The sequence below is a fragment of the Lacerta agilis genome, chromosome 12, assembly GCF_009819535.1.
Source record: "Lacerta agilis isolate rLacAgi1 chromosome 12, rLacAgi1.pri, whole genome shotgun sequence".
NCBI classification, from domain to species: domain Eukaryota; kingdom Metazoa; phylum Chordata; class Lepidosauria; order Squamata; family Lacertidae; genus Lacerta; species Lacerta agilis.
In genome coordinates this window covers 52,586,806-52,606,257 of record NC_046323.1, presented here as the reverse complement: position 1 = coordinate 52,606,257, position 19,452 = coordinate 52,586,806, and the positions used below count along the sequence as shown (strand labels likewise).

The following is a 19,452-nucleotide window of genomic DNA, read 5'->3' as shown; positions in this document are numbered from 1 at the left end:
ATGTGGCCTGTGGACAGTCCGGGAATCAGCGTGTTTTTACCTGAGTAGAATGTGTCCTTTTCTTTAAAATGCATCTCTGGGTTATTTGTGGGGCCTGCCTGGTGTTTTGACATGAGTAGAATGTGTCCTTTTATTTAAAATGCATCTCTGGGTTATTTGTGGGGCCTGCCTGGTGTTTTGACATGATTAGAATGTGTCCTTTTATTTAAAATGCATCTCTGGGTTATTTGTGGGGCCTGCCTGGTGTTTTTACATGAGTAGAATGTGTCCTTTTATTTAAAATGCATCTCTGGGTTATTTGTGGGGCCTGCCTGGTGTTTTTACATGAGTAGAATGTGTCCTTTTATTTAAAATGCATCTCTGGGTTATTTGTGGGGCCTTCCTGGTGTTTTTACATGAGTAGAATGTGCGCTTTTATTTAAAATGCATCTCTGGGTTATTTGTGGGGCCTGCCTCGTGTTTTTACCTGAGTAGAATGTGTGCTTTCATTTAAAATGCATCTCTGGGTTATTTGTGGGGCCTGCCTGGTGTTTTGACATCAGTAGAATGTGTCCCTTTATTTAAAATGCATCTCTGGGTTATTTGTGGGGCCTGCCTGGTGTTTTTACCTGAGTAGAATGTGTCCTTTTATTTAAAATGCATCTCTGGGTTATTTGTGGGGCCTGCCTGGTGTTTTTACCTGAGTAGAATGTGTGCTTTTATTTAAAATGCATCTCTGGGTTATTTGTGGGGCCTGCCTCGTGTTTTTACCTGAGTAGAATGTGTGCTTTCATTTAAAATGCATCTCTGGGTTATTTGTGGGGCCTGCCTGGTGTTTTGACATCAGTAGAATGTGTCCCTTTATTTAAAATGCATCTCTGGGTTATTTGTGGGGCCTGCCTGGTGTTTTTACCTGAGTAGAATGTGTCCTTTTATTTAAAATGCATCTCTGGGTTATTTGTGGGGCCTGCCTGGTGTTTTTACCTGAGTAGAATGTGTGCTTTTATTTAAAATGCATCTCTGGGTTATTTGTGGGGCCTGCCTCGTGTTTTTACCTGAGTAGAATGTGTGCTTTCATTTAAAATGCATCTCTGGGTTATTTGTGGGGCCTGCCTGGTGTTTTGACATCAGTAGAATGTGTCCCTTTATTTAAAATGCATCTCTGGGTTATTTGTGGGGCCTGCCTGGTGTTTTTACCTGAGTAGAATGTGTCCTTTTATTTAAAATGCATCTCTGGGTTATTTGTGGGGCCTGCCTGGTGTTTTTACCTGAGTAGAATGTGTGCTTTTATTTAAAATGTATCTCTGGGTTATTTGTGGGGCATAGGAATTTGTTCTCTCCCGCCCCCCCGCCCCAAATATAGTCCGGCCCACCACATCGTCTGAGGGATGGTGGACCGGCCCATGGCTGGAAAAGGTTGCTGACCCCTGTTCTTATCTCTTCCGTATTATTTAAATTCCCTCCTTTTAAATCCCAGGAAATCCCTCCGTGCCCCGTGAAGGAAGAAGGAGAGCGCATGCAAGCCCACGTGCAAAGCCCATCATCTCACACACCACAAGCTGCAGGCAATACCTGTCGGTTTTCCGTCTCGGTCCCGGCGGAATCGTCCCCGGACGCTTTGCACTCCCCACTCAGGTAGAGCTGTCGGAAACGGGGTCAGAAAACCAACGTCATTCAAGGGAGAAGGGAGAGGGAAGCAAGGGAGGAAGGAGGAGGAGGAGGAGGAGGAGGAGGAGGAGGAGGAGGAGGAAGAGGACAGACTGCAGGCTAGGCCAGAGCTAGCCACAGCCGTGTTGAGGGCAAGCTCTATATTACATCTGCATCGTTGCCAAATGTAGAAAGCTCCTGGCAGGTCAAATGTACAGGCTGGTCGAGGCTAAGGCATCTGAGGGCATCTAAACGCAAATGGCAAATTTATGAGGGTTCCAATGTCTGCGCATCTTTGTCCCTGCATGTCTAACAAGATAGAATACGTCACTGACATCCTTTTATTCTGCAAATTCTATAGTGAAGAACGTGCTCGGTTTATTTTACCCCTTTTAACAAAATTTATACCCTCACAACATTATTCGGAATCCTTCCCCGAAATTTTACGAAAATATCTTCTAGAAGATTCCTCAAGTCTAGTATCATATGGTGTGGCCAAATTCTGCACTTTAAGCTATTGAGAAGTGCAAATCTCTTTTATTGAATAACACATTCTAAAGTTCCTCTGTGTACTTGTTTTATTTTTGGTGATGTTGTTGCCGATTGTATTCTTTTTGGATTTATGGTTTTCTGTGCTGCTGGCTTTTGCCGTAATAAAACTGACTGACTGACTTAGCATTCGCTCCTATGCTATACGACACGTCCGCGTTCCACCAATGTGAGAAACGGCCGGAGTTAGGACCATGTGCATGCTATGAATTTGCAGAAGCGTAAGAACAGCAGCATATGACCTCCTGAGAAGCTCAGCTCCATTTCTAAGCCAAAGGGGCTGCAAGGCTGGGCTTAGAAGTGCGGGGTTCGAGGTTTGCAAAATCTGAGAAACCCAAGAGGCTGGGCATATGACATTTCTAATAGCGGGGGCCCAGGTGCTCCCTTCTTGGTGTGAAGAATCCAGTCCCCATGCATGCACGTGTGAAGAATCCAGTTTTCGTGCATGCACACGAAAGCTCATACCAAGAACAAACTCAGTTGGTCTCTAAGGTGCTACTGGAAAGAATTTCCTATTTTGTTTCCTATTTTGTTTCGACTATGGCAGACCAACACGGCTACCCACCTTCAACCAGTCCCCATATGTACATCTTAATACAGTGGTACCTTGGTTCTCATACACCTTGGTACTCAAACAACTTGGAACCCAAACACTGCAAACCCGGAGGAGAGTGTTCCGGTTTGCGAACTTTTTCCGGAAGCCCAACGTGCTCCGTTTTGAGTGTTACGCTTCCGTTTTGAGTGCCACACTTCCATTTTGAATGGTTACGTTGAGGAAATACATTTGCTGTTTATTTTTACAGCTCTTTTTTGGTTGTTTTTGTGACTGTATGAAACCCAGTTCAGCTACTGCATTACTTTGTTTATTGCTTTCATTTTATGGATCAATGGTCTCATCAGATAGTAAAAATCATGTTAAATTGCTGTTTTAGGGTTCCAGTTACAGGTAGGTAGTCGTGTTGGTCTGCCATGGTCAAAACAAAATAAAAAATAAAAAGATTCCTTCCAGTAGCACCTTAGAGACAAACTAGGTTTGTTCTCGGTATGAGCTTTCATAGAATCATAGAATCATAGAGTTGGAAGAGACCACAAGGGCCATCCAGTCCAACCCCCTGCCAAGCAGGAAACACCATCAAAGCATGCCTGACAGATGGCTGTCAAGCCTCCACTTAAAGACCTCCAAAGAAGGAGACTCCACCACACTCCTTGGTAGCAAAAACCACCTTTCTCCCTCCTCTATATGACATCCTTTGATATATTTGAACATGGCTATCATATCGCCCCTTAACCTTCTCTTCTCCAGGCTAAACATACCCAGCTCCCTAAGCCGTTCCTCATAAGGCATCGTTTCCAGGCCTTTGACCATTTTGGTTGCCCTCCTCTGGACACGTTCCAGCTTGTCAGTATCCTTCTTGAACTGTGGTGCCCAGAACAGGACACAGTATTCCAGGTGAGGTCTGACCAGAGCGGAATACAGTGGTACTATTACTTCCCTTGATCTAGATGCTATACTCCTATTGATGCAGCCCAGAATTGCATTGGCTTTTTTAGCTGCTGCATCACACTGTTGACTCATGTCAAGTTTATGGTCTACCAAGACTCCTAGATCCTTTTCACATGTACTGCTCTCAAGCCAGGTGTCACCCATCCTGTATTTGTGCCTTTCATTTTTTTTGCCCAAGTGTAGTACTTTACATTTATCCCTGTTAAAATTCATCTTGTTTGCTTTGGCCCAGTTCTCTAATCTGTTAAGGTCATTTTGAATTATGATCCTGTCCTCAGGGGTATTAGCCACCCCTCCCAATTTGGTGTCATCTGCAAACTTGATCAGGATGCTCTCAAGCCCATCATCCAAGTCAAGTTTCGTGTATCTGAAGAAGTGTGCATGCACACGAAAGCTCATACCAAGAACAAACTTAGTTGGTCTCTAAGGTGCTACTGGAAGGAATTTTTTTTATTTTTTGTTTTGTTTTGACTATGGCAGGCCAACACGGCTACCTACCTGTAACATTAAAAAGGGTATAGGTTATTTTGTTTTGCTGTTTTAGGGGTTGTTTTTAAAAGTTCGTAACGATCAATCCATTTTGCATTACTTTCTATGGAAAAGCACACCTTGGTTTTGGAACGCTTTGGTTTTGGAACGGACATCTGGAACAGATTAAGTTTGAGAACCAAGGTACCACTGTAAAAGCATAACAAAATCCAAAAGTACAACGGACCTCCTAGCACCATGGAAAGGCTGAGCCAATATTCAAATGGGCAATGCAAACCGCATTGAAGAAGAAGAGTTTGGATTTGATATCCCGCTTTATCACTACCTGAAGGAGTCTCAAAGCGGCTCACATTCTCCTCTCCCTTCTTCCCCCACAACAAACACTCTGTGAGGTCAGTGGGGCTGAGAGACTTCAAAGAAGTGTGACTAGCCCAAGGTCACCCAGCAGCTGCATGCGGAGGAGAGGAGACGCGAACCTGGTTCACCAGGTTACGAGTCCACCGCTCTTAACCACTACACCATACCCAAAGGAGAGTCCCTAACCCCCATCGTCCAGCCCAGACACCGAGGTCCACCTCTGAGGGCCTTCTGGCAGTTTCCTCACCGTGAAAAGTGATGCTACAGGGGGCCAGGCAGAGGGCCTTCTCGGTGGTGGCGCCCGGCCTGTGGAACGCCCTCCCATCAGATGTCAAGGAGATAAAGAGCCACACAACCTTGAGAAGACATCTGGAGGCAGCCCTGCTCAGGGAAGTTTTTTAAGGTTGCTTTTTCGCGTGTTTTTAATATTTTTGTTGGGAGTGTGGCTGGCGCAACCCAGTCAGATGGGCGGCATACAAATAATAAAATTGTTGCCGCTGTTGTTGTTATACCACGACGCTCGTCCCAACATGCGTATGTGCGCGCGCACACAAATAAAGACCAAGAATCTTTGACCATGAGCCCAGCTGTATGCTGTCGAATGAATAAAAACGCCCGTCAGCTGCTGAAAACAGTAAGCGAGGGACTATAAAGCCATTTCCCAGAGACGCCCCGCGGTGCAGGCATTACACTGATGCTTAAATCACAGGGTAGAAGAGGAGAAAAGCCTGGTTAAGATTCCTCAGGAGGATTGTGGCAAACAGCTTCAAAGCAATTACAGCTAAAATGGGAGCTTAGCACCTCCAGGAGGTCAGCTCAGCAGTGGGGGGCGGGGGGGGGGGGAGGAAGGCAGAACAAGCTGGTCCAGCCTTTTGCAGGATGTAAGGTTTGTGGGAATGAACCTGCCTAGCTAGCATCTCTCTCTCTCCCTCTCCACCCCCCCCCCCGTGTTTGCAGGTACTCTAGCTACAGGTACATCAGCAAGGCTGAAAGGTAAAGGTAAAGGGAGCCCTGACCGTTAGGTCCAGTCATGTACAACTCTGGGGTTGCGGCGCTCATCTCGCTTTTTGGACTAGATGATCCTTGGGGTCCCTCCCAACTTATGATTCTATTATAATGAATAGCATTGTGGGGGAAAGAGGATCCTTCCATCCCTGTTCACTTTTGGCCCTCATATCACTTTTGGTCCTCTCCAAATCAAATGCTTTAACTGCTGAACAAGGCAGCCTCCCTTCCCATCTTGTTAATAAAAAGGTAAAGGGACCCCTGACCATTAGGTCCAGCCGTGGACGACTCTGGGGTTGCGGCGCTCATCTCGCTTTACTGGCCGAGGGAGCCGGCGTACAGCTTCCGGGTCATGTGGCCAGCATGACTAAGCCGCTTCTGGCGAACCAGAGCAGCGCACAGAAACGCCGTTTACCTTCCTGCCGGAGCGGTACCTATTTATCTACTTGCACTTGGACGTGCTTTCGAACTGCTAGGCTGGCAGGAGCAGGGACCGAGCAACGGCAGCTCACCCCATTGCGGGGATTCGAACCACCCACGTTCTGATCGGCAAGACCTAGGCTCTGTGGTTTAACCCACAGCGCCACCTGCGTCCCTTATGCAAGGGCCCAAAAGGGGTATGCAATTTGCAATCTCCACTCCAGTCCTTGGCCTAAGACAAAGAACTGGACGGCAGCAAAAAGATGTACGTGAAAAAAAGCTGCAAAAACCTGCAAGAATAAACTGCTACTCCAATCACGCGAAGCAGTATAAAGGTACAATAAAAACAGGGATAAAATCACTCAGACACAACAATATCTATGTTCTCGGACAGCCCAGAACGACGCCAAAGCAGCAAAACAAAGGAACAGGGAGCAGTATAATAAATCTATCCACTGTTTTGTCACATCAGTTGGACGTTCAGGAATCCGTCTCGACGTATGAGATCATGCATTAGTGCACCTGAGTAATTCTATCCATATATTTATGGCACGTTTATACTTTTTTGTGGAATTAGAATTGCGTTTTGTTTTTTGCTCTCGCCCAATTCCGTGCCTGCACAGCGAAAAAGAGCCCTGATCCCATGACTGGAAGAGATTATGGAAACTGTGTCCCTCTGCATGATCCGTGGAGGATGTTCAGATACAAAGGACCGAAATGTCTCGCTTTGTTCTGCAGGAAGGCTGCTATCATCCCTCCCCTCTCTTCCGACCACCCCCATTGCTTCCTTCTGCAGGTTCACCAGCACACCTCCGAGTCCAAGGGCCGGAGGTGAGACACTTTTGGCCCTCCAGGCGTCCCGGGACTCCAACTCTCATCAGTCTCAGCCACCATGGCCAATGATCAGGCGTCATGGGACTTGTGGTCCAACAACACAGGCTCCTCATCCCCAAAGAAGGCAAAAGCTTTGCCCACACTTCTGCCTGCGCTGTGCCTAGAAAACACATAGAATCCTAGAATCCTAGAGTTGGAAGAGACCCCAAGGGCCATCCAGTCCAACCCCCTGCCAAGCAGGAAACACCATCAAAGCATTCCTGACAGATGGCTGTCAAGCCTCCGCTTCAAGACCTCCAAAGAAGGAGACTCCACCACACTCCTTGGCAGCAAATTCCACTGTCGAACAGCTCTTACTGTCAGGAAGTTCTTCCTCATGTTTAGGTGGAATCTTCTTTCTTGTAGTTTGACTCCATTGCCCCGTGTCCGCTTCTCTGGAGCAGCAGAAAACAACCTTTCTCCCTCCTCTAGATGACATCCTTTTATTTATTTGAACATGGCTATCATATCACCCCTTAACCTTCTCTTCTCCAGGCTAAACATACCCAGCTCCCTAAGCCGTTCCTCATAAGGCATCGTTTCCAGGCCTTTGGCCATTTTGGTTGCCCTCCTCTGGACACGTTCCAGCTTGTCAGTATCCTTCTTGAACTGGGGTGCCCAGAACTGGACACAGGATTCCAGGTGAGGTCTGACCAGAGCGGAATACAGGTCCAAGCAGGTTTCCCCCTTGTCCCATTATCCCTTCCCAGGGAAAACTCACAGATTGGAACAAATGGCAATGGGGGGGGGCACTTGAAAATGCTCAATTTTGCACCCTGGAGATTAACTTTTCCTAGCTACTGTGAACCAGAACACCCCTGGTTCTGAGCTCGTAAGCTCAGCTTTAGGCATCTCAGACCCTCATCTGCGATGTTATCTGTTCTATCTACCTTTATTCTGCTTTTTCTCCCAAGAGCTCAGGGTAGCAAGGGGAACATAAAAGGCACACAAAATGCCATTATTTTCAAGCGGGGTGTGTGTGCCTTAACTGCACCATGATTAGGGGATGTTCAAAGAGCGATTTGAGCATCTCTTGTAAAATTAGCACTGCCTTGGGAGTTGTCATTAGCCGGACTCCTTTCCAAAAGCAAGATTTTTTATTTATTTAAAAAAGCCATTTGATAGGACTCAAGTAGAAGAAGAGGAGGAGTTTGGATTTGATATCCAGCTTTATCACTACCTGATGGAGTCTCAAAGCGGCTCACATTCTCCTTTCCCTTCTTCCCCCACAACAAACACTCTGTGAGGTGAGTGGGGCTGAGAGACTTCAGAGAAGTGTGACTAGCATTGAAAGTTAGATATAACTGGAGGATAAGTTAGGTTGTAGAATAGAAGATACCCAGTAGGTGAATAAATTATAGGATGATAAGAATTAAGATAAGATGATAAGATTTATTAATTAGGCAATGTTAAATAGGCTAATAGGTATAGGAGAATTAAGGAATTTTAGTAATTATAATGTAGAGTAAGATTGTTATGAATGTATGAAGTTACGAAAAGATAATTCGACAAGGGACGCAGGAGGAGGAGGTAGGAGGAAGTCCCACTATGATGTGAGGAAAGAATAATAGTTATAAGAAATATGTATGTTGTTGTGTTTAGTTTTTATGTAGTTATGTTGTGTTGATGTGTATTTTGTTTTTCTTTTGTTAATTTTTTAAAAAAATAAATATTATTTAAAAACAAACAAACAAACAAAGAAGTGTGACTAGCCCAAGGTCACCCAGCAGCTGCATGTGGAGGAGCGGGGATGAGAACCCGATTCACCAGATTACAAGTCTACCGCTCTTAACCACTACACCACACTGAATGCAAAGCCAAACCCCCAAGGATGGTACTATATTGTTACTGTACCTTACTGTTCTGGATCAGGCGTATGATGTGCTCAAAGCAGTTGTTGCTCAGGAAGATGGCCTGCAGGACGGGACGGTCATCACAGTTTAACATTTCCGGAATGGCATCTGCAGGGGAGGTAGAAGACAGAGGATCTCACACAACCAGCCAGAGCTAGCCAGGGGATGCTCAGAAAGATGCTCAGACACAAAGCATAAAGCTTAAGACTGGTGGAGGTGGTCCGAAATCCAGGTATCCCAGTATTTTTGCTTAACAGAGCACCGTATGAGAACAGTGATTGGCAGCCGGAAAGGCTTTCCTGCTCCCGCGACACTCAATCCCTGCTCTCAGTTCCTGAAGATTTCCACTCCTCCAACTCTTTCCAGGAGTCTGTGCCCTCCACTCCTGTTTACACAAGGCTTGGGACCAAAAGGGATGGTGAAAGTAAGAGATCAATATGTCAGACAATTTATGGAAAAGGGGAAGCCTTTTGGGGATCATTTGAGAAAAATATACCGGTAACCAAATGAAATCGCGGGGAGGGTTTAAAACTTGAGCAACAAGAAAGTGATAGTAGACAGAATAGTGAAGGTAAAGGGACCCCTGAACGTTAGGTCCAGTCGTGGACAACTCTGGGGTTGCGGCGATCATCTTCCTTTACTGGCCAAGGGAGCTGGTGTACAGCTTCTGGGTCATGTGGCCAGCATGACTAAGCTGCTTCGGGCGAACCAGAGCAGTGCACGGAAACGTCGTTTACCTTCCCACCGGAGTGGTACCTATTTATCTACTTGCACTTTGACGTGCTTTCGAACTGCTAGGTTGGCAGGAGCAGGGACCGAGCAACGGGAGCTCACCCTGTCGCGGGGATTCAAACCGCCAACCTTCCGATCAGCAAGCCCTAGGCTCTGTAGTTTAGACCACAGCGCCACCCGCATCCCTAGTAGATGGAATAGAGGAATATGAATGAGATAAAATATGTGATATTATGCAGTAAGTGAAAGGGATGGGAATAAAAGCAGCACAGAAGGGAAGGTGGGATGTCAAATGATCAGAGAGGTGTAGGACAAATTTGAAATTAATTGGATAATGTTGTGAAAATTTAATAAGACTTAAGTTTTAAAAAATGGGTGGGGGGATTAAGCATTAATAGAATTAAAACTGTCAATGTATATGTTAAAAGGCAGAAGACAAAAAAGAAAAAGAGATGGGATGAGGTTGAGGTTGAGATGAATGAAACATGCACACTCAGCCTGGGGGATGCAGCTGATAAAGGGATGGTTAACCCATCCTAACTACCACGCGACCTTATGAAATCCTTGAACTTCAGACCCCCTTCCTCCACCGGGGAGGGTCTCGTCTCTCACCAGCCCCTTCAGGTTAGGAGGCTTGCAGAGCTTGGATTCCATTGGTGAAGCTTAGGCCAACCTTTGCCGAGGGCCCTCCAGGTGTTCTGGGCTGCCAATACCTGGGACTGGCGGGAGAGGTGCTCATGCCTCAATCCTGGTAACAAGCGCTGCCAGGGCCGGATTTAGTTTTGATGAGGCCCTAAGCTACTGAAGGTAATGAGGCCTTTTATACAGGTGAAACTCAATATCGTGGAAATGTCCATTTAGGTAAGCAATTGTTTTCATTAGCTACTGGAGTTTAATATATGAGATAGACTCATGACATGCAAAGCGAGATATGTCAAGCCTTTGCTTGTTATACTTGTGATGATTATGGCGTGCAGCTGATGAAAACCCCCAAATTGAGATTGTTAATTTGGGGTTCTCATCAGCTGTACGCCATAATCATCACAATTATAACAAATAAAGGCTTGACATATCTCGCTTTGCATGTCGTGAGTCTATCTCATATATTAGTTTCACCTTTTAAGTTGAATTACTGAAAGAAATGAACCTTTCCACGATATTCTAATTTTTCAAGTTTCACCAGTATGTCCAGCTGTCCTTCGTCAACAACAAATTGTGGCTGTTTTTTGCATTGAATATAAGCTATATGGTCACTGATGGACCTCATAGGTATCTCAAGCCATTTGCACATGTGGCCGGGCAAACAGTCCATGCAGAATGTAGGCACCCTATATATAGAAAGGAGCAAAGCAGTGATATTTTAGGGAGCAGGCTAGCAGGCAGGGCCCATGACTGACATCATAGGAGCCTACACAACACAAAAAACTTGCTGTATGTAGGTTTTATTTTATTTGTTTTCTATCTTATATTTTGGAAATGTACATCCAGGGGTTTTTTTTCTTTAATTTTTTTTGGGGGCCCCCAAGAGAGTGGGGCCCTAAGCTATAGCTTGTTTAGCTTTTACGTAAATCAGGCGCTGGGCACTGCACAAAGGCATGCCAGGATGAACAACTGCGAGGCTTGGAGAAATGCATGCCAAGTGCTATTTGTTTTCCTGCACCGATCAGGCCCAATTCACAGATGTCGAAAACAAAAGCTCCAGATGGGACCTTGCCTCTTCTAGCAACTCGACGGTCCTTGCGATGCATCAGTCTGAGATGATGGGAGTTGGCAGAAAGGCAGATGCCCAAGGGGGCCTTCAAAACTAGAGACCACCAACCCCAGCCTTTTCGAATGGGATCCTATCTTCTAATGGACTGATACCTTTTGGGAAGATGGGAGCAAGGATCTGCGTCCCGCCACGCCACCACCCTGCCAACGTACAACCTGTTTCCACGGCAGCCCTTGCAACTTAGTTCTAGAAGAGCGGGGGTACTTGGAATCTGAAGCTGTCCACAGTGGGACTTCCCCTTGAGTCACCACACCACCGGGGAAAGATCAATACGTTTCCGAGCACAATTCAAAGTGTTGGTGCTGACCTTTAAACAGCCTTGGCCCAGTATACCTGAATGAGCGTCTCCACCCCCATCATCCAGCCCGGAAACTGAGGTCCAGCTCCAAAGGCCTTCTGGTGGTTCCCTCCCTGCGAGAAGTGAGGTTACAGGGAACCAGGCAAAGGGCCTTCTCGGTGGTGGCGCCCGCCCCGTGGAACGCCCTCCCATCAAATGTCAAGGAAATAAACAACTCTCTGACCTTTAGAAGACATCTGAAGGCAGCCCTGTTAAGGGAAGCTTTTAATGTTTGATGTTTTATTGTGTTTTTAATGTTCTGTTGGGAGCCGCCCAGAGTGTCTGGGGAAACCCAGCCAGAAGGGCAGGGTATAATAAATAAAAAATAAATTATTATTAATTATTATTATTATTATATGTGCTACCAACTGAGGTTTCTATAGACACACACACACACACACACGCAACATGGGTTTCTACTGCCTGAAGCAGCAATATTTAATGTTTTGAGACATGGGACCCCATTTTTACCCAAACATGCATTTGGGGGACCCACTTAATATAAATAATAATAATAATAATAATAATAATAATAATAATAATAATAATAATTTTATTTTTTTATACCTCACCCATCTAGCTGGGTTTCCCCAGCCACTCCGGGCAGCTTCCAGCACGTATAAAAACATAATAAAATGCAAAACATTTCTTAATTTCTTTGCCGTATACTTGTAATGGTGTTATTGCTGCTGGCGCGATCCTCCTTAGGCCAGTCTACGACCCACCAAGATGGGAGACCCAACGGCCTAGATCGGCCTTTCGCAAGGCCCCAGATATTCCTGGACTACAACTCCCATCAGCCCAAGCCACCTTGGCCCAAATTGGACCAGGGATGGCGGGGATTGTAGTCGAACAACACCTGGGGAACTAAGCTTGGAGATAGCTGCCTAGAGGTCCCAACCGGCTGAAGGTTCATGCAGACCTACACGAGGGCACCCAAGGGTGAGGCATGGAAAAGACAACGGAACCCAGCCCGGCTTTTGAGCTCCGCAAATCACAGCACCTACCCAACATGTTCACCCTGAGCGCGATGAGCCTCTCCTCCCAGTGAGGGCCGGGAGAGCCTTCCAGCGACGCCATGGGCTGATCCGAGTTCAAGACCTTGAAGTAGCTGTCTAGGATGGCTCGGATCTCGACTTGGCGCTGGTTGGGGCTGCTGGCGTGGAGAACGTGGACCATGCCGACCAAGCCCTTCAGGGTCAGCTGCAGCAGCTTGGAGTCTCTGGGGGGGCCGCTGACTGGGGAGCACCACCTCCGGAGCACCAGCATGAGGACCTCGACCGAGGACGGGGTGACCACCAGGAGAGCGTTTTGCTGTTAAGAAGAGCAAGAGAGACCGGCTTTCAAAGCCTGCGCTTGAGAAAGGCGGCGCTGAAGTACTTTGCACTGTGCCAAAGCAGAGCTTTCCAAACTTTTCACGTTGCCGACACACTTTTGAGCAGGGTGGATAAAAATCAATGATTTTTTTTTAAAAAAAACAACGGATTTTTTTTATTTAAATCGGATTTTTTTTAAAAAATAAAATGCTTTTTGGGGAAAATATATTACCATCCAAAGGTTATTCAATCATGAAATAAAGATTAGTTTTTTAATTATGTAGAATAAGGCTGTATATGTTTAATTTTTTTAGTAAATAAATTCCATTAATCCATTCACAATGCCATTTATGCTCTTCCAGAGGTTTTTGTATGATTATTGGGCAGTTTCTCTGCCTACAAGATATTATCACAGATGCTTGGTTTCCTTTTGCAGTTCTCAAAACTGAATTTGACTCAGCAGAGATCACATGCCTCTTCTTCACAGCAAAAATGTTGTAACATGAACAGAGTTGAGAAAAGTCTATAGGGGCAGGCTGTGGCCTTTCAAATTTCAGGGGCAAGGCCAAAAATTTGGCGCCCCTCCTTTCCTCTTGCCTTCCACTCTACTCAATTCAGTCATTGTTGCAATGCCCTGCGGCGCCCCCTAGGCTCAGTGCCCAGTGCGGCGGCAAAACCGGTTTCGCTACCCTAAATCTGCCTCCGACTGAGGACGTCCCACTTCCAGCAGGCCTCGTAAGTAGAGGTCTTCCCCACCCGAATCTGCTTTTAGATGTTTGGATTGCTGTCATCTTTTGCAGCCCTGGTCTCCCTCGTCACCACGAGCAATACTGAGCAAAACTCAGAAGCCTTCGTTTCTGAGTGCACCACCAGCAGAGGGTCTCTACTTCCTGGACTCCTCCGGAAGGCAGAGCCTGAAATTTCACAGAGAGGAAAGCTTGCCTTGGCTCCGGAGATGATGGCTCCGAAGAGATGGATCAGCCGGACCTGAAGGACCTCGGGAAGCTGCTCGCCCTCTTGGAAGCACTCTAGCGAAGGAGGCAAGAGAGAAAGGCATTTTTGGTGGGTAAGAAATACATCGGAAAACAAAAAGAAACAACTCCTAGCAGTGCTCGGTTTGTAACACAGAACACAAGTGCTTGCTCTCATTTTGGAAAGATATCCATCCATATTCTGCAAACAAAAAGAAAAGTTATTTTGATACTATACTGTGCTGAAATGTTCATGTGTTTCTTTGATTGACCTTGAATCTTCCTGTCACTCTTTTTTTTTTTAAAAAAAAAACATTTTATTGGTTTTCCAAATACAAATAAACACAAACTAATAAAAACATATCTATAAACTCAGATTCTCTGAATCTCGAGACTTCCCCCATCCCTTATGTGGAGTCTTATTTTATGCATCTACAACTGAATATTCATCCATACTTCAATTTTTATATTAAACCATATTACCCATAGTATTTTTTCGCTACAAGGGAATCAAAATCCTGCTCGTTTCCATATGCTTACAGTGTTCTCCTAGATAACTTATATCCCCCCCTATTCTTTTATAAAGTTTTTCTCCTATTGGTATCTCAGTTTTCCAGTGTTCCTGCCACTGCAACGCACCCTTTGAGAACCACTGCTCTAACCACTACGCCACACTGCCTCTACTAGCCTGAGGGAAATGCCAGTCCCAAAGACGGTGGCTAAAAGCGACTCCTGCCAGCTGACCGAAGCTGGAATTCATGAAATGGAGCTCTTTCAGCAGCATGCCCCTTAACCCTTCACGGTTGAGATTCCTGCCTTTATGGGGGTGGGATAGATGACCCTTGGTGTCCCTTGCAACTCTGCGATCCTACAGCAACAGATGCAGCCCTAGGTCTTTCCGGGCAAGCAAGAAATAACCCGGCAGTCCCCTTACAAATCTGAACACAGCAACCAATGAATGTGGGCAGCGGTTTATTCCTTTTCAAGAAACCCACCAACACGGTGCCGCAGCTTTCAGATTTTATGCGCAGAGACTTCCCAGTGGGATGGTTTTGACAGTTCATCCCATTGAAGTTCGCCTGGTTTGGAGGACGGATGGCATGAGAGCAGGGCACCCCGATCCACAGGGCTCTCTTTCAAGCTACCCTGGGGAGGGGCATCTTTTTGAACAGTTCCCTAAAGTCCGGCTGATCAGCGTCTAATAGAACATGCAAGAGAACATCCCGGGTTCACGGAATCATAGAATCATCGTTGGTGTTGGTGCTGACCTTGAAAGCCCTAAACAGCTTCGGTCCGGTATACCTGAAGGAGCATCTCCATCCCCCATTGTTCTGCCCGGACACTGAGGTCCAGCTCCGAGGGCCTTCTGACGGTTCCCTCACTGCAAGAAGCCAAGTTACAGGGAACCAGGCAGAGGGCCTTCTCGGTAGTGGCACCCGTCCTGTGGAACGCCCAGGGGCAGAGGGAGCCAAACTTGAAAGGCACCCCTCCCCGCGCGTGCGTTGTGACGTCATGGCGGGCACGATCGGCAAGCACCGCTTCTGACCGGCACCGGGCCACGCCACATTTTAAGGCTGCAGAGGGCGAACAGCTGCTGTTCGCCTGCTGCAGCCTTAAAACGCGGCGTGGCGCGGCACCGGTCGAAAGGGGTGCCGTCCGATTGCGCCCGCCATCTTGGGTGGACTGCGCATGTCCACCCAAGATGACGGGCGCGATCGGACGGCACCCCTTTCGACCGGTGCGGCAACCTTTAAGGCTGCAGCGCGTGAACAGCAGCACAATTGCTGTGCTGCTGTTCACGCGTTGCAGCCTTTTAAAAGTTGCCGTGATCAATCACGGGGGTGGAGCCTGCCCCCAGAGTGTCACCCTCCCCAGGGCGGTACCTGGGGCGGACCGCCCCCCCGCCCCTTGCTCCGCCCCTGGGAACGCCCTCTCACCAGATGCCAAAGAGAACAACAACTACCAGACTTTTAGAAGACAAGGCAGCCCTGTTTAGGGAAGTTTTTAATGTTTAACAGACTATTGTATTTTAATATTCTGTTGGAAGCCGCCCAGAGTGGCTGGAGAAACCCAGCCAGATGGGTGGGGTATAAATATTATTATTATTATTATTATTATTATTATTATTATTATTATTATTATTATTATCAGACCGCAGAGTTGGAGGGGACCCCAAAGGTCATCCATCCCATCCCAACCCTGTAATGCAGGAATCTCAACTAAAAAATCCATGACAGATGGCTATCCAACCTCTGCTTGGAAACCTCCAAGGAAGGAGAGTCCGCCACCTTCCAAAGGAGTCCGTTCCACCATCGAACAGCTCTTACTGCCTGAAAGTGCTTCCTGATGCTTAGACAGGAATCTCCTTTCTTGCAACTTGAAGCCATGGGTTCGAGTGCTACTTCCTAATGCTTAGTCGAGAATCTCCTTTCTTGCAACTTGAAGCTATGGGTTCAAGTGCTACTTCCTGATGCTTAGTTGGGAATCTCCTTTCTTGCAACTTGAAGCCATGGGTTCGAGTGCTACTCTCCAGGAGCAAGAGAAAGCAAGCTTGCTTCCTCTTCCATGGGCCAGCCCCTTCAGATATTTGAAAGTGGCTCTCGTATCTTCTCCTAAGTCTCTTTCTCTGGCTAGACACACCCAACGCCCTCAATCGTCTCTCATAAGGCTTGGTTTCCTGACCCGTGGTTGTCTTGCTTGCCCTCCTCTGCACACGTTGGTATCGCAGAACTGCTGGAAGGGACCCCGTGGGTCATCTAGTCCAACCCCCTGCAATGCAGGAATTGATCCCCGACAGGCTCAGAAAGACCTCTAGCCTGCAGCCCAGGAAAGCCGCCGGGAGTCAGCGGAGGCTTAGTTACAAGCAGAAAGAGAAAGATGGACCAATGGCCTGATCTGGTATAAGGCAACTTGCTACGTTCTTGGACTGAGCAGGGTTAAGCGTTGGTCATGCTCAGTCGGGAGAGCATGAGACTTTTAATCTCAGGGTCGTGGGTTCGAGTCCCGGGTTGGGCAAGAGATTCCTGCATTGCAGGGGGTTGGACTGGATGACCCCTTGGGTTCAACTCTACAATTCTGTAATCGCACGGCTGCACCAAAAACGACCCAAATAGCTCAGAGAAATCCCCCACTGGCAGCCACTATAAATGCTCAGTTGATGTTTGCAAGCACCTGGCAAGGAAGGAAAAAAAAAAACCCTGAAAACTCCCAGGGAGTTTTTTATAGATACCAAAAAATAAAAAAATAAAAAAACAGAAATCTGCCAACAGTTTCTGCAAATCCATTCCCCTTAACTAATTGGATGCTTTTTGAAGAAGGGCCTCTTGTCAAACCAGCAGGACAGACCTTCCTTCTCACGGAGCTCAGCCCAGCATTTATTGACTGTGATCCCTTCAACAGCCCAGAGGATAAATAAGAAGCAACAAAGGGGACAAATTAAATTTAGATCGGCGGGGAAGGGGAGAGATAATGGCACTTTAATGCCTGGAATTGGGGGGGGGGGAAATACATCTCCTTTGCTTTTTTATATTTATAAAAAAATAGTTACTCATAGATGCACTTATTTTTCTTTCAGTTTGCATTCATGCTCTCCCCATACCCCTTAGAGCTGACATGTGAATCTAATACATATCTTGGCAAGAGAAAAAGCTGACCGTGCAAACTGGCAGGGATATCTGGTCTCCCAGGGTAGAAATGTAAAAGAAAAAAAAGTCATTTAATGCAGATTAATTGCTCTTTAATCGCGCTTTAAAAAAAAATAATTGGCAGGCATATGAGGGTTGCCCTCAGCACTTTGGAAACGTCGTTTGTGGGCAGAAGGGGCAGTTGACTCGGAACCTGTTCATTTTTAAGCAAAAGGGGTTTAAAACACTAAAAATGTCCCTGAACAGGGCCGGCATCAGATTAAAAATAAAATAAAATCGCATCACTGTTTATCTGCATTGGCTTCCGCACTTCCTGCAAGGTTTTCATTTGTGGATTTTGCAGTGTGCAGCTGGCACAGAGGAGAGGCTGGCACCAGTCTTGAGCATGGGTGGGCAAACTAAGGCCCAAGGGCCGGATCCGGCCCAATCGGCTTCTCAATCCGGCCCGCTGACGGCCCGGGAATCAGCGTGTTTTTACATGAGTAGAATGTGTGCTTTTCTTTAAAATGCATCTCTGGGTTATTTGTGGGACCTGCCTGGTGTTTTTACGTGAGTAGAATGTGTGCTTTTATTTAAAATGCATCTTTGGGTTATTTGTGGGACCTGCCTGGTGTTTTTACATGAGTAGAATGTGTGCTTTTATTTAAAATGCATCTCTGGGTTATTTGTGGGACCTGCCTGGTGTTTTTACATCAGTAGAATGTGTGCTTTTATTTAAAATGCATCTCTGGGTTATTTGTGGGACCTGCCTGGTGTTTTTACATGAGTAGAATGTGTCCTTTTATTTAAAATGCATCTCTGGGTTATTTGTGGGGCCTGCCTGGTGTTTTGACATCAGTAGTATGTGTCCCTTTATTTAAAATGCATCTCTGGGTTATTTGCGGGGCCTGCCTGGTGTTTTTGTGGGGCATAAGAATTTGTTCTCCCACCCCCCCCCAAAAAAAATATAATCCGGCCCCCCACAAGGTCTGAGGGACAGTGGACCGGCCCCCTGCTGAAAAAGTTTGCTGACCTTTGGTCTTGAGTCTTATGAGATGTGAGTCTCACCTCTTCCTTGAGCTCACTTGGGGGGCCCTGAGCAAGACGCTCTCTCCGTCTGTCTGTCTGTCTGTCTCTCTCTCACACACACACTGAATCTACCTTGCAGGAAACTTGTAGGGAACACTGATCTACCTTACAAGCTCGTCGTCATGACCTGAACACTGACACACAAGGCAAACACTAAATTTAATATTGTGGCATTACAGTACGCAAGTGAACATGAAGCCCGATCCCTCTTAAGATTTGCTTTCTGTCCAAACGACATGCAGCCTCCATCACACTCTTGTGAATAGTGAATATTGTGAATTTTGTTCCTTTTATTAACCAGCAACTTTGATCTCTTATTTCACACATTTTTTTCCTGATTTTGTTAACCACAGGAAGGGCAGGGGAGGTAAACAGGGCAACCAAAGCTGCATCCCACAACCCCTGGAAAGCTTAGTTAGCCCGCCTTCTGAAATTTCCATTGGCATCACCCATGAGGACTAGGAACTTGCTCAGCAGTGGCTGTTTTTAAATGAATGCTGAAAATCTGGTTCTGCTTTCTTGGCCTGTGTGTGTGTGTGTGTGTGTGTGTGTGTGTGCAATAGATCAACTTAGAAGCTGTCCTGATAAAACTGGCACTTGTGGTTTGTTTCCTGGTCTGCACACAATGCAAAAAGTCAACTTCCGTTTTGTTTCTTCCCTGGCACGACAAAACTCGGAATGAGTGGATCAGGAAAACTTCGGTGTTGCAAACACCTGGATCGTTTGTGTTAAGATGGGTGGTGCATGGACAGCGGGACTGGCGGTGAACAGGAAAACAGAGGTACCTTGGTTCTCAAACATCTTAGTTCTCAAACCCCTTGGTTCTCAAACTCCGAAAACCCAGAAGTAAGAGTTCCGGTTTTCAAACGTTTTTCAGAAGCCGAACATCCGATGTGGCTGTCAGCTATTGTTTCCAGGGAGACTGCACCAATCAGAA

At 46.5% G+C, this 19,452-nt stretch overlaps 1 protein-coding gene across 1 annotated transcript in view; it reads right to left on the bottom strand.

Moving 5' to 3' along the window:
- NBEAL2 (neurobeachin like 2) overlaps nucleotides 1-19,452 on the bottom strand; it is a 203,476-nt gene that overhangs the window by 90,208 nt on the left and 93,816 nt on the right. Inside the window, exons 7-9 of the mRNA XM_033165069.1 lie at nucleotides 13,775-13,860; nucleotides 12,524-12,830; nucleotides 8,678-8,784 (exon numbers count right to left, since the gene is read on the bottom strand). Coding sequence (XP_033020960.1) covers nucleotides 8,678-8,784; nucleotides 12,524-12,830; nucleotides 13,775-13,860 — 500 coding nt within the window. The remainder of the gene's footprint in view (nucleotides 1-8,677; nucleotides 8,785-12,523; nucleotides 12,831-13,774; nucleotides 13,861-19,452) is intronic.